At 55.0% G+C, this 15,246-nt stretch overlaps 1 protein-coding gene across 1 annotated transcript in view; it reads right to left on the bottom strand.

Annotated features, from left to right (window-relative positions):
• Positions 1–12,926, bottom strand: part of LRP8 (LDL receptor related protein 8) — a 127,820-nt gene extending 114,894 nt beyond the window's left edge. Inside the window, 2 exon segments of the mRNA XM_020987812.2 lie at positions 10,253–10,372; positions 12,632–12,926. Of these exon segments, the coding sequence (XP_020843471.1) occupies positions 10,253–10,372; positions 12,632–12,692 (181 nt within the window). The 5' untranslated portion in view covers positions 12,693–12,926.
• Positions 12,927–15,246: the final 2,320 nt, after the last annotated feature.

The following is a 15,246-nucleotide window of genomic DNA, read 5'->3' on the forward strand; positions in this document are numbered from 1 at the left end:
AATGAGGGAGCTGAGTAAGATGACCTCTCTAGCTCATTCTGCTGATTCCTCTACTTCCTAAGCACCCCGGAGCCCCAGGGTTTCCGAAGGGAAAGACGGCCCAGGCAGTGGGCTCCAGGCTTTGAATGTGTCTGCAGAGCAGCAGGCTGGGAGGGGCCCTTTCTCCTTCTCGGCAGGAGCTGAGCCATCCCTGGCCAGGCAGGTAGGTATGCCCCAAAATAAGAGGAGAGCGTGGTGTATCCTGGATCTGAAGTCAGCAGACCTCGGCTCCAAACCTAATTATGGAATGCTGTCTTACGACCTTGGGGAAGCGACTAGGCATCTCTAGGCTCCAAGAGTGTAGAGGAGGTAGAGGAGGAGGAGGAGGAGGAGGAGGAGGGAGGAGGGAGGAGGAGCAAGGTCAGGGCCAGCGCCTAAAGGAGCCCGAAGAGGAAAAGGCACCAGAGAGAAGACCCTTCCTTTCCCAAGAAGCAACTGGGGAGCCCCAGGCTAGCTCTCACTGGTGAGTTCCCTGTTCCAAGAATTTAAACAAGTCTCTATTCCCACAGCTCTAAAGCTTCCAAAGAACTCTGCCCCACGTGCCTTTACAGGTTGTCACAGGGGGGAAGGGGCAGCAATAACCCCATTTTACAGAGGGGGACGTGGGGGCTTAGAGGGCTTTCAGCACTGTTAGGATTGGAAAGGCAAGGCCAGATTGGAACTCAGGTCTGAGGATGACATACCATAGTCCTTCCTCACGAGCGAGCGTGGCACAATCTCAGAGGCAGGGTTTGTGGCATGGGCCTCTCTGGCACCTGGGGGAAGCCTGTGTGCCTGGAAGCTGTGTGACCCTGAGGGATGCACTTCTCTCTGGGCCTCAGTGTCCCTGTTTCCTCCGTAAAAGGAGGAGGCTGGACTCCATAATCTCTAAGGTCCTTTCCAGCTTTAAACCCTATGGTCCCATAGGTTCCCTTCCTGGACAAGACCCAATCACACACACAAACACACACAGACACACAGACACACACACACACACACACACACACACACACACACACACACACGGGAGGGATGAGGAGAGAGGGAAGGTGGCCCAAGGCCAAGGCGTCTTTCTGCTCTGAAGGTTCATTTCCTGGGGTAGGTATAGATGAGCTTTAATTATGCATGAGGACCCAGCACAGCAGACTGGCCATGTCCCACAGTCTGGACGGTGCGGCTGATGAAAGTCTAGAAAGGCCTAGAAACTGAGTGCCGCACACTAAGCTCTCTCCCTCTCCCCCCAAAACCCTTTCATCTCTCTCCTCTGTCTCTCCTCTTTGTCTCTGTCTCTGTCCCTGCTCTCCTCATGTCTCTCTGCTACTACAGTGTGGCTGGAAGGGAGCTGGAGATGGCTGAGCAGTGGGAAGGCTGAGGAAATGAAGGCAGACACTAATGAAAATGAAAATGAAGCCAGCCGTCCTCGCATAAAACCAAGGGAATGATCTCCTGGAGGCGGCAAGATATTCCAACTAGCGCCACAGAAAGAGGGCCAAGGATTGCCAGTACACTAAGACCTCAGAACCAAGAAAGGGACATCTGAAAAGTAAGCTGGAGCACTGAATGGCAAGCTAGAAGAGTCTAGCCTTTAGAGCTAGAGAACAGAGACCATTAGAGCTGAGAGGGACCACTAGGCTTAGAATGTTAGACCTCAGAACATCAGAAGTGGAAACACCCTTAGAACATCGAATGTCAGGGTCCTGAGAGCCTAGGACATCAGTGCCAGAGGCTGGAGGGACCTTGGAGCAGAGAATGCTGGGGACTGGGAAAGATGTGTTCCTCCTCCTCTTCCTCCTCAGCCCCTCCCTACAGGAAGCTTTGGGCATCCTCACCTGGATCAGTACACCCTTCCCCGACCAGACCTCACACCCTCCATTCTCGGAGTTTTATGAGCAGGGGAAGAAATTGGTTCCCAGCTTGTGTCCTCATCTCCATCTCCCCCTGAGGCAACTTAAGAGGAACACTCTCCCTCCTGTCTCCGCCCCCCTCGGCTTCCCCACTTCCCTGGCTTCCTTCAAGCCCCTGCTAAAAGCCCACCCTCTGCCAGGAGCCTCTGCCATTCCCTTTCTAGCGAGAGCCCTCCTCCTGTGAGTGCCTCCAAGTCATCTTGTGTGTCTGTAGCTGTCTGCACGTCATCTCCCCTACTAGATCCAGGGGCTCCAGGAACAGCAGAGTCTGTCTTCTGCCTCTTCACAGGGCCCGGCACACAGCAGGTACTTAACAAATGCTTGTCCACCTGACTCCCTGAGGTCAAGGACTAAGCATTACCTGACTTGTGTTCCTGCACCCCCCAAGTCTGTGCCAAGGTGCTCTCTACACCCCGTTGGTGCTGGAGAATGTGAAGCACTCAACTGAGGCCCCTCATTTTTGGAAGAAAAAAATTGAGGTTCAAAGACAAGAAGTGATTTGCCTCAGCCTACCCAGATAGCTCCTATTTTTTTTCTTGAGACAATTGGGGTTAAGTGACTCACCCAGGCTCACACAGCTAGCAAGTGTCTGAGGCCGAATCTGAACTCAGGTCCCCCTGACTCCCAGGCCAGTGCTCTATCCACTGTGCCACCTAACTGCCCACGCAGCTAGCTCCTTGAGGGAAGGGACTATCTTTGCTTTTTTTTTTTTTTGGCTAGGCAATGGGGTTAAGTGACTTGCCCAGGGTCACACAGCTAGTAAGTGTTATGTGTCTGAGCCCAGATTTGAACTTAGGTCTTCCTGAATCCAGGGTTGGTGCTCTATCCACTGCACCACCTAGCTGCCCCCTAGCTTTGCTTTTTAATAAAGGATCTCTAGCTTAATACAGTGCTTAGCATATGATAAGCACTTTGACTTTTTTCCTTCTTTGCTTTCTTCCTTCCCTTTTTTCCTTCCTTCCTCCCTCCCTGTCCTTCCCTCTTTCCTTCCCTCCTTCCTTCCTGCCCTCCTTTCTTCCTTTCCTCCCTCCCTGTCCTTCCCTCTTCCCTTCTTTCCCTCCTTTCTTTTCCTCCCCCTTCCCTTCTTTCCCTCCTTTCTTCCTTTCCTTCCCTCTTCCCTTCTTTCCCTCCTTTCTTTTCCTCCCCTCTTCCCTTCTTTCCCTCCTTTCTTCCTTTCCTTCCCTCTTCCCTTCTTTCCCTCCTTTCTTTTCCTCCCCTCTTCCCTTCTTTCCCTTCCTTCCCTCTTCCCTTCTTTCCCTTTCTTTTCCTCCCCTCTTCCCTTCTTTCCCTCCTTTCTTCCTTTCCTTCCCTCTTTTCTTCCTTTCCTTCCCTCTTTCCCTCCCTCCTTCCTTCCTTTCCTTCCCTCCTTTCTTCCTTTCCTTCCCTCTTCCCTTCTTTCCCTCCTTTCTTTTCCTCCCCTCTTCCCTTCTTTCCCTTTCTTCCCTTCTTTCCCTCTTCCCTTCTTCCCCTCCTTTCTTCCTTTCCTTCCCTCTTCCCTTCTTTCCCTCCTTCCTTCCTTTCCTTCCCTCCTTCCTTCCTTTCCTTCCCTCTTCCCTTCTTTCCCTCCTTTCTTTCCCCCCCTCTTCCCTTCTTTCCCTCCTTCCTTCCTTTCCTTCCCTCTTTTCTTCCTTTCCTTCCCTCTTTCCTTCCCTCCTTCCTTCCTTTCCTTCCCTCCTTTCCTTCCCTCTTCCCTTCTTTCCCTCCTTTTTTTCCTTCCCTCTTCCCTTCTTTCCCTCCTTTCTTTTCCTCCCCTCTTCCCTTCTTTCCCTCCTTTCTTCCTTTCCTTCCCTCTTTTCTTCCTTTCCTTCCCTCTTTCCTTCCCTCCTTCCTTCCTTTCCTTCCCTCTTTCCTTCCTTTCCTTCCCTCTTCCCTTCTTTCCCTCCTTTCTTTTCCTCCCCTCTTCCCTTCTTTCCCTCCTTTCTTCCTTTCCTTCCCTCTTCCCTTCTTTCCCTCCTTTCTTTTCCTTCCCTCTTCCCTTCTTTCCCTCCTTCCTTCCCTCTTTCCTTCCCTCCTTCCTTCCTTTCCTTCCCTCCTTCCTTCCTTTCCTTCCCTCTTTTCTTCCTTTCCTTCCCTCTTTCCTTCCCCCTCCTTCCTTTCCTTCCCTCCTCCTTCCTTTCCTTCCCTCTTCCCTTCTTTCCCTCCTTTTTTCCTTCCCTCTTCCCTTCTTTCCCTCCTTTCTTCCTTTCCTTCCCTCCTTCTTTCCTCCCCCCTAATACAGCCAGGTCCTTGCCTCTCTCCACCAGTCCAGGCTCCCCTCCTCCTGTTTACCCAGGGCAGGCGGCCAAGGGTTGATTTTCCCTCTTAAGTCTTAGGGACCCTCCTCCGGGGAGGATGTGGCAGGGACTACCAGGCATGAGGCCTGAGGAACACACAGCCCTGGCCATGATTATCCAATAGAGGGGAAGCTCCTTGAGGGCAGGCATCTTTTTTCAATTCTGCCTCTGGATCCCCAGCACAGTCCATGTTACATAGTAGGTACTTAATACTACACTCATGGCCTTGAACTCGGCAGAGGGTTGGGGGGGATGGCTAGGGAGAAAAGAGAAGGGAACAAACATTTATTGAACACCTACTGTGTAGCAGGCACTGTTCGGCCCTTTACCAACATGATCTCATTTGATCTTACAACAAGCCTGGGAGGGAAATCCCCATTTCACAGCTCAGGTCACCCAGCTAAGTCTGAGGCTGGATTTGAACTCAGGTCTTAAGACTCCAGGCCCAGAGCTCTCTCCACTGCATCACCAGCTGCCTAAAGACCAGGAAGCGACCTGAGACTCAAAGACCAGAAGAAGGCACCAGGAAGAGAAAAGGCTGGGGGGCCATTAGGACAAGCTGATCCCCCTTTATAGGCCTCAGTTTCAGAGGATCTAGAAGGAAGCTCTGAGGTCATCTGAACAACCCCTGTCATCCCACAGATGAAGAGACTTGGGTCCAGGCAGGAGCTGTCCAAAGTCACACGGGGAGGAAACACCAGTCAGAATTTGAACTCTGGTCCTCAGATTTCAGAAACAGCACTTTTTCTAGTAGGAGACTGGGCTAGCTGGTTTCTAGGGCCTCTTGCAGCTTTACATCCCTAGGACTTTTCCCTCCCACTCCCATTGCTGCATGTGTACACACACACACACACACACACACACACACACACACACACACACACACACCCCACCACCTGCTGACTGCTGGAGCCAGGAGGCAGCTTTGTGGAGCCCCAAGTCTGACCTGGCCCTGGATCAGCTTCCTCTGCTCTGGCCTGTGGCTCCTAGACCTCTTCCGGAGCTTTGAAATGCTTTCCAAGAAGGACAGGAATGGCTGCTGTTCCTCCCCTCAGCCCCATCCCAAAGCTGCCACCACCCATCCCCTACACCATTCCTGGGTCTCAGTCCTACTAAGGGCTGGCCAGCCCCAGTCAACCAGGTCTAGGTCCTACTTAGGACTGCCCAGCCCCAGTCAGCCAGGTTTAGGTCCTACTAAGAGCTGGCCAGCCACCATCAGCCTCAAGCTGGGTCATTTGGGAATGGGGGAGAGGGATGGGGAGGTATAGCAGAACTGTCTGCCTCCAAGGCCTAACGTTACTTCTTTCCCTAGCAGGGGTACCCCACCCCTCAATCTTTAAGCTCCAGACCTTTCCTTTAACAACAGTCTTCCCACCTTCCCCCCACTCTCTTCCACTTGGAAAGGAAGAACCTATTCACCTCAATCCAACAACAGGTAGGCTACTTTGTCAGGTAGTGAGCTCCTCATCAGTGGAATGATCCAAGCAGAAGCAGGATGACCAGCCTATCAGGGGCTTCCTGTATGAGGTGAGAGGTGGTAACTGACTCCATCTGCGGTCTTATTCCAGCTCTCCTTCAGCTGCCTTCACTGCACACACCCGCTGTTGGGGGCCTGCGCTCCCAGTGTGGAAGTTTCCCACTTCTATGTTGGCATCAGAGAAGGCCATTGGACTGTCTCCTATTGAGGTATCTCTGTTTGATTAGAGAATCTTAAAAAAGTCAGTTGAGGGGCCTTAGAGACCATCTCTTCTACCTCTCCCCACCCTCATTTTACAAATGGGGAAACTGAGGCCCAGAGAACCAAAATGGACCTGTCCCAGGTCACAAGGATCCTGCACTCCAACCTGAGTCTTTTCCCCCTCATTCAGACACACATCTTCCCAGCCCGTGGTCTTTCCACTAAGCATAGAGCCCTCACAGGAATCTGTGTGTGTCTGTTCTGGACTGGCAGCTGCCCAAGGGCAGAGATCATATCTCCCAATTCTCCCAAGTCAGCATCAGCTGTGTGACCTCTAGCAAGTCTGGCTGCCTCTGACCTTCGACGGCGGCTGCCCTGGCCTCTTCTCAACCAAGTTTCAAGGATCAGAGATCATCAGGCCTGGGATAGGAAAACCTGTCATATTATACTATCCTCCTCTCAAATGCTCAGATGCCTCAGTGGTACAGACATGACCCAGGCCCTCCCAGACTGTGCCAAGATCCCTGGCAGGCCCCACCTAGCTGTCATTCAAAGACCACATTGATAAGTGTGGACGGGCTTATCACCAGAAGGCTGGCCAGCAGGGGATGAATTTTCCTAGCCACAGAAACTTACAAAGAGCATGTCAGCTGGGGCAGAGAGGGGCTGGCTCCCACCTCGGCCTCCTGCCACAACATGACACTGCTTCTCATCCTGACCCCTCTGCCCGGGCCCTGGGGTAATGGGGTCGGGGCAGGGATGCAGCAGGGACAGACAGGCTAGGCAGGATCCAGCCAGGGAGGAGGAGGGTTAAAGATTCCGCTTGGCCAGGGGATAGAGGGAGTCCAGTGGTGTCGGATCAGGGAGGAGAGCCAGGCGATGCTGGGGAGGCCCCACCTCCTCGACACAGAAATAGTCTGGTCTCCTGCTGCTAACCCGAGCCCACTGGCTTAGTGACTTCCCTGTGTGAACTGCTTGCTCTCAATACTGATTGTCCCGGCCCGGCGGGTGGGTCCTTCCCTGAACTCAGATGGAGCCTTGTTCTCCCCCACCCAGGACTGGAGAAGGAACAGAGGCCTTTTTCACCATCCCCCCCTTTCCAGCTCCCACTGACAGCTCTCACCCCACACTGGGCCCTTCCAGGCCAGGCACCTGCTGGGATGAGGGGCACACAATCCTGAGAGGGCCTCTCACCCCTGGTTTCTTCCCAGGCCTCCAAGACCCTCCCCTCACAGCAAGCCCTGGCTTTTCTATGGGGAAGTAACGTTTGCAAAGCCCAGAGGCTCGCGTGGTGGGCAGAGGAAGCATAACTGGTCCTCTCTTACTTACACAAGAGAACGCTTAGATCACTACATCAAACTCATTATACAGGTGAGGGCACTGAGGCCGGCAGAGGTGGTGTGACTCACCCAAGGTCACAGAGTTAGAAAACGGTTAGGTAGGAGACCTCAGCTTCTGGTCTATGTATGGTTCTAACCATTATACCACACTGCCTTTGGATACTAACAATCATAAAGGAACCATACAATGACAGAGCTGAAACGGACTTTTGACAGGCTCATTTTACAGAATGAGAAACTGAGGCCCAGAGTGGAGAAGGCACATTCCTCAGAGACACCAATGGGCTTTGGCAAGGGCCTCTGAGATCTGACCCCGCTTCCCTTTCCTGCCTTATTCCATGATTCCCCTCACACGGTCCATATTCCCAATCCTACTAAGCTTCTTTGCCATCCCCTCTGCTTCCCTGACCCACACCTACACACTCCATCTCCCATGCACTCCCTCCTCTACTGCATCTTAGAATCTTGAGAAGACTTTAAACCTCAGCTCAAATTCTACCTCCTAGATGAGGATAATAATAATAATATTTACATGATGCTTTAAAGGCTACCACAGTGCTTTACAAATATCTCATCGATCCTCATGACAACCCTGGAGGTAGGTGCTATTATCCCCCATTTTACAGCTGAGGAAACTGAGGCCCAGGGGCACTCAGATGTTAAGTGTCCGAGGCTGGAATTGAACTCTGGTCTCCCTGACCTGGGCCCAGGGCTCTAGCCATTGCTGCCCAGCTGCCTAAAAGGAAGGAAGGAAGGAAGGAATCTCACCAAAGGCCCTCTGCCTGGCAGCTGGAAGATTCTCTAAGCTGCCCATGTGAGATAACACAGAGAAGTGGATTAGAGAGGCCCTAACCAGGTGGCCCCCAGTGCCTTCCAGAGCCTGGCCAGAACTTTTATCTGCCTTATTCGGGGCCTGAGGAGATAAGAGAGGTGAAGGGCTGGGGCCTGGTCTTCCCAGAGGAAGACACTTTGTCTCTAGCTCAGTCACATTCCAACTCAGTTATCTTCTCTCCCAAGGAAGCTCCCACGGCAGGGACCAAACCTTGGCCTCCTTCCCCAGCCAGGAAAAAAGCCCTCCACAACCCAGGGCCCAGCCACCTCTCTCTCCCTCCCTCTGCTGCACTCCACTGCCCACTGGCAGGCAAAGTACCTCTGGTGCTAGTGCTAAAAAGCTGGTTTCCTAAAATCCACTTCCTCCTTCACTTCCTTCTGAAATAAACACAGTTTAAGCTCAACATCCTAAGCCTATCCTGACCCCCAACCTCCCAGCATTAGCCCACCCTCCCCCTCACAGCCCCCTTGCAATTAATTAGGAATATAATCTTATAGATATAAGTTGTCTCTCCCCAAAGCATCCAAGCTCCCTGAGGGCAGGGGCTGTTTCAGTCTGCCAACAAGTATTAAAAGGCATAGGAGGCATGGTGCTAGGGATGGGGATCCCCCCAAAAAAGGGCAGAAAGGTGTCCCTTCCCCTCACGGAGCTCCCAGTTGAATGGGGGAGATAACATGCCACCACTCTGTGCAGACAGGATATATGCAGGAGAAATTGGAATTAATCTGCAGAGGGAAGATACTAGAATTAGGGGATTAGGGAGAGCTTTGGGGGAAACATGAGGGAAGCCAGGAGAGCCCCCGATGAGGAGGGAGAGAATTCTAAGCATGGGGGCAGCCAGTGAAAACTCTCAGCCTCCTGCATTAGAATGGTTTTTCTTTGTGATCCTGGGTATTTTACTGTATGTATTTAAAAATATTATCCCTAGGAGAGTTCCACGGGCTTCCCCAGACTGCCCAAGTGGTCGGAGAAGAGCACAAAGCTAGGAACCCCTGGTCTAGGCCGGCTCCATTCTATGGGCCATGAGGACGTGGGCCCACAGAGGGGAGGAGCCTTGGCCTGGAGAACAGGGCTAAGAGGCCACACGTTCAGGTATCTGGGCTCTCACCAGCCCCCCCAGCCCAGCCCAGGGCTACCAGAGGAGCTGGCCTCCTGGGGTCACTGCTGTTCCCCTTCCCACGCCCCAACACACGGATGCTGATGATTCACCCTCCCAGGAGGGGATACTCCCTTCCCCCCAGAGATCTCTCCCCAAGCGGCAAACTCTGAGCTGGGCCAATAGAAAGTTGCCACAGCCCGAGGCCCCAAGCCCCTGGTGCTTCCAGGAATATGAACCCCGCCTTTTCCTCCGGCAGAGCCCTCCCCCGCAGCGCTGTCTTCTCCTCACCTCCGGAACCCACTCACCTCCTTAGGTGACTTGGCAAAATAGAAAGTACAGTGGGAGGGGACGGGGTGTGTCAGGGGCGTGGTGATGGAGAAGGAAGAGGAGGAGGAAGAAGAGGAGGAAGAGGAGGAGGAAGGAGAGCCCGGGAGACGAAAGAAAGGCTGGGTCCCCGGCGTGGGACCTAATACTACAGCGGCCAGGTCCCGAGCCGGCGATTGGCCGCTCGGGCCATGAGGCCTATCTGGTGTTGCGAGCCCAGCCAATCAGGGCCCGGGGGGAGCCCATTCATTCACAAAAAAGCCAGAAGGGGAAGGGAGCACCGGCAGTCCGCAGCTGGGGCCTGCAACTTGGAAACCCCTCCGCGGTCGGCTGAGTCACCCACGTTTCCCAATGCCGCCCCATAGATGTGTCTCGGCCGCGCTAAGCAGAGCCATTCGCACCCGCCGCCGGGCAAGAGACTCAGGGCCACGGGTGGTGGGTGAGCCAGGCCAGGCTAGGGGCAGCCGCTGCTCCTGGCCCCAGGGCCCCCTAATCTCCTCCCCCACGCCAGGAAGGCACTGGGCACCTCTGAACATAGCCAAGCGTTGACTAAGACTGCCAGGCCCCCGGAGGAGCCAAGGTTGAGGGTGGAGACAAGGGCAGCCTTGTAACGGCTTCCCCGCCGCAATTTCCCCACTCCTCCCCGTGGAGCCTGGGTTCTCCTCCCCGAAGGGCAGTAAGAGCTCAAGGATGACCCCGACAGACGTGGACAGCATGGCCTAGGAGCTGCCACCTTCCCCCCTCCCCCTATGCCCGGCGCTGGCAGCAGGGGGCCGGCACTCACGGCAGTCATCCTCGTCACTGTTGTCCACGCAGTCATTGTCCTCGTCACATCTCCAGACTGATGGGATACAGCGTTCGTTCCCACATTGGAACTGGTTCTCCTCACACTCCTTGGCAGCCCCTGAAAAGGGGGTAGGGAAGAGCAATAGTGTAAGAATCAGCACCTAAGCCAGGCCCCCGCCACATACACAAAACTGAACAGTGGCTCATCCCATTCTTTGGGGACCCATAGGTTGAGAGACTGAAAGGGCCCTGGAAAGCCTCAATCCCAGTCACCCCAAAAAAGCACGTTAAGCTCCTATAATGGACCTGGCACAGTGCTAGACACTGGCACCAGTGCCAGCCCTGTCAAGTTAGTCCAACCCCTTGCATATTTTGCAGATAGGCAACTGAAGCCCAGAGACTCAGTCTCCCTCTTCCTTTGAGTGCCCCTTCCCAATCGATGCCCCCAACAGTTTCAGTGGTGAGAACAAGAAAAGGGGCAATAATTGGGGGGGATAAGTGAAGGACACAGGCAAAGAGGGCTGATGAGGGAGGGGCCTCTTCTTAGCAGCCACAAAGGCTAGAAGCCCAAGAACCACAGATCCCAAAGAGGGCTGGAGACCTCACCCCCCTCCCCTTTCCCAAGAAAAGCCACCCCTAGGAGGGCAGTGTCACTCCCTCTCTCACTGTCCCTTCCTCTCCCCCCCCCCATAGCTTGTCTAGCCTAGGCAACTCATCTTTCCTCATCCAATCCTGGCCTTGCCCAAGGTGGGGGCATCTCTAAGGTCCCTCCCACCCCACTCCTGTACCCTCAGAACACAAGGGCAAGGTTCAGAGCGGAGGCTCACCACAGTCTGGGTGTCCTGCCCCCCACACACATGTGTAAGGATGCCAAGAACAGCAGTGAAAGAAAATGAAAGAAGGAAAATAAACTACCAGCAGCCCTAAATAAAAGACTACACTTCTCTAACACCCCTAAACACAATTTGGGGCCCCCTCTCACATCCCCCCCAAAGTGCCTACTCCTGGATGGGCTGGGGGAAGGGGGAATCCAGGCAGCATCTGAGTCTCCATTGCCGGTGCCTGGAAGAAGGGAGCTTGCAGATGGGAGGGGCAGCAAATGGAGAAGGGGTGGGGAGTGACCCTTCCACCCCATCTTCGGGGGGGGGCCAAGGCGGTGTTACTTAGTAAAGAAAACAATTTTCTCCACAATGCACACACTCCCCTCAACTCTGTAAGCCCCGGGAATTGGGGAGGGGGGACATACAGATACAGGAGAGTAGGCATCTCCAGGCTAACATAAAACAGGGACAAAGTTAAGCCATCCCCTACCCGCACACACCCTCAGCACTCCCTGACCCGAAAGTTCCCATTCTGGGGGTATGTGGGGGACAAGGACCACAGCTAAAATGAAGGGGGTGAAATTAAGATTATCTCTTCCCCCAGCTCTTGGGCACTCCATCCCAGGAGGGGGTGTGTGCTTGGGGTGGGAGGGACATCATTCTCCCCTATCGCTAAGGTGAAGGGACAAAGTTAAGAGAACTCCCCAACCCACAGATACTCAAAGCCCCCCAGTCTTGGGTATTAAATACCCCATGCCTAGAGGGAGTGTTTCCGGGAGGGTCAGAGATAAAGGAGGGAACATCCCTCAAGGTCTCATAGTAAGAGGGACAAAGTTTAAAGATATGCCCCCCCCACCCCAGCCCTTGCTAGCCTAGTCCCTTACTGAGGGGATGGGGGGGGCGCGCAAAAATCCAGGGAGGAAAGGACATACCCTCCCCTAGACCCTGGCCTTAGTCCAGGCAAAGAGGAAGGGGTGCCAAGGTAGGGTAGGTTCCTCCCCTAGGACTCGGTTGTAGGACAGGTTGACTCTGTCCCGGGGAGCACCCCCATCCTAGAGGAACCGTGTGCCAGGCGGGGATGTGGGGGGGATGGAGTGGAGAGGATGCACATAGAAGGGAGGGGAAATCACACCCCCTCCCCGCCCCAGAAGATGAAAGAGACAAAGTTAAAGCATCTTCCCCACCCCCCTCTGCCAGCTGCACACCCTCAAAGCCCCCAGTCCCTGATGGACGGAATGGAGGGGGGGCGGGATGTGCAGGCATAGAGGGGAGCGGGCATCACAGCTCCTCTCCTACTGCCAGAATGAAGAGGCTGAAGTTCGGGTCTCGGCCTCCCACGCCCCCCCTACATCCCCATAGCGCCCCCTCCCCATCGGAGGGGGGGGTCTTCTTTCTGACAATGGCCTGCGGCTAAGGTGGAGGAACCCCAAGCAGGCTTTGTGCGGCGGCCGGGGGGGGCTAGGGGCTCGGCCCCGCACCTCGCCCCCCTCTCCCCACACATCCCCGCCGGAGGCAGCCCCTCCCCCCCCGCTCCCCCCTTCCCCAGCCGCACGCACCTGGGGCCAGCAGATGCAGCAGCAGCAGCAGCAGCGCCGGCAGCAGCTCGGGCCGCCCCATGGCCGGGAGTCCCGGGGGTCCCGGGGGTCCCGGGGGTCCCGGCGCCCCCACAGCGCCCCGCGCCCTCAGCCGGCCGAGTGCGGACCGCGGGGCTGCTGCGGCCGGCTCGGGCTCGGGCTCCGGCTCCGGCTCCGGCTCGGGCTCCGCTGCATTTCAAGCAGCCTCCGTGACGCTCCCCTCCCCGGCGGGCGGGGCGGGCTCAGCCTCCGCGCGCGGCCAGGCCCTGGCCCCCCCGCGCCGCCGCCGCCACCGCCGCCACCGCCACGCGCGCGCGGCCCCGCCCCCGGGGGAGGGGGTCGGGGAGGGGGGCCGGGCTGCGCTCGGGGCACGGGGAGGGGCGGGGCGAGCCCGGTGGGCACGTTCCTTCCCCTCCCCCTCCCGAGGGCCCTTGGCCATTGGTGATTCCTCATCCTTATTCGCGACACTCATCATGACGCGCACATCGCGAGGATGCTGGCCCTCCTGCGCTTCCGTGTTGTTGTCGGTGGGGAGGCCCGGGGCGAGTGGCCCTAGTGGGCCTGGGCAGTACCGCTCCCACCCCCACACCCCCACCTTCTGTTGCAAAATACGGATGATAAAAGGGGGGGGGCGGAGAGAGGGTCTGAAGAAGCGGGTCCTAGACCTGCCAGCCTGGAGCAGGCCCTTCCCCAGCTCTGTGCCCGAGTCCTCATCTGTACAATGGGCACTGGAAGCCTGGCATGGCCTCCCTCCCATGGCTGGTGAGAGGATGGCAATGTTTTGCAATGCTGAAAGCCTGGAGAGATGGCTGCTGTTAGCCCCTCATCCTAGGACGGGAATAGCCTTGCGCGGACCCATTGGAACGTGCGCTACCTTAGAGCCCCAGGCACTGGCTGGTCCTTCTCTTTGTATGCCTGGCGCTCAAGCCCCTACCATGCCCCTAGTCCGTGCTAAAACGACGCTTTTTCATTCATTCATCCAGGATCTCAGTGCTGGGGATGAGCTCTACAGCCCCTGCAAGCCTTCTCATCCCCATCCTTCCACAAGCTCTCCCGAGAGGGCTTACCCAACCCAACCTTCAGGAGACCTTCCCTAGCCTGGAAAGAGCTACTTTCACTATGTCCTGAGAAACTGGGCAGCATTTGGCCCTGGCATCTGCTAAGCCTCACACTCCTTAGGTCCCCTCACCTGCTTATCCAGTTGTACATGGCCTTGAGAAAGCATGGTGCAGGGGGCTACCAGCACCTGACTGGACATCAGACCTGAGCTTGGATTCCAGCCGTGCTCCTGAATAGCCCTCACTCTTGAGTAAGCCTCACTAAGGGGCGTCCCTTTGGCCCTCTGGGCCTCAATGTCCAGTCCCTAAAATAAGAAGGGTGTATTTCTAACATTTGAGTGGAATGAGAAGCCGTGAGAGACAGACCAGACCCTCCCCACTGGAAGTCATGGGCCCGGAGCTGAAAGGGCCCCCAGAGACCTTCAAGTCCAGCCCCTTCATTTTATAGATGAGGAAACAGAGACCTGAGATCACATAGGGAGTAATAATGATAATAATGATAATGATGATAATAATAATAATAGCAGCTAGCATTTACATAGAGCTTACCCTATGCCAGACACTGTGCTAAACACTTTATAGATATTGTCTCATTTGATCTTTACAAACAGCCCTGGAATGTAGGTGCTGTTATCAACTCCATTTTACAGATGAGGAAACTGAGGCAAATGCATTAGTGACTTGCCCAAGGTCACACAGCTGGATGGATGTGACTCCAGGCCCAGCTCTATCCACTGCACATCTGAGCTGTCTATGAGTGAGTAAGCATCAGTGGGGCACTTTCAAGTAAAGGTGGCATGATCGTTTACTTGTCCTCTGTGTTGAGGGGGGAGCTTAAACAGATGGCTTTTGAGTCAGGACAGTCCGAGCACAGATACTTTCCAAGATCTCTCCCATGATTCTCTCTGTCCTTTCCAGCCCCATGATGGGGAAGCACTGAGCTGTGATACAAAGAGATGTGATTTTGATGATTGAGACCCATGGGTTCTGGGGGGGGAGGGGAGGGTTAATTTCTTTACCTGCAAAATGATGGGGGGGGGCTGCAGTGTGAAATGTAGAGCAGTGGAAACAACTCGGGAACTTGGAGTCAGGGGAGATCCCACCTGTGGCATTTATCACCTGGGTAACCTTGGACAAGCCCCTGCCCCACCCTGGGCCTCCACTTCCTCCTCTGTAAAAGGAGGGGAGGGAGTGGTTTAGATAACCCCGAAGTCCCTTCCTAGTACTCAGTCAATAATTCAAACAGACCTTTATTGAGCACCTGCCTATTATCCTACAGAAGATCCTCTGCTAGCGACTGGAAATCAGTGATCAAAGAAAAGAAAAAGTTTCCTGTCCAAGTAGTCTACATTCTGCTTCAAGGGGTCAAGGGTGGGTGGGCAGAGTACAAGATCAGAACCACCGTTGGAAATTCTGGTAGATTCTGGAGAGGCGGCTGTTTATTCACAGAAGGAAATCCCAATCAGGAAATTCTCTCTGCCCTCTGCCTTCTGGGTCAGTGCCTTCTCAGCAAGTAACAGTCTTTCAGGGTTGCTCAGA

This window comes from Phascolarctos cinereus, unplaced genomic scaffold, assembly GCF_003287225.1.
Source record: "Phascolarctos cinereus isolate Bilbo 61053 unplaced genomic scaffold, phaCin_HiC Scaffold_5;HRSCAF=322, whole genome shotgun sequence".
Lineage (NCBI taxonomy): Eukaryota > Metazoa > Chordata > Mammalia > Diprotodontia > Phascolarctidae > Phascolarctos > Phascolarctos cinereus.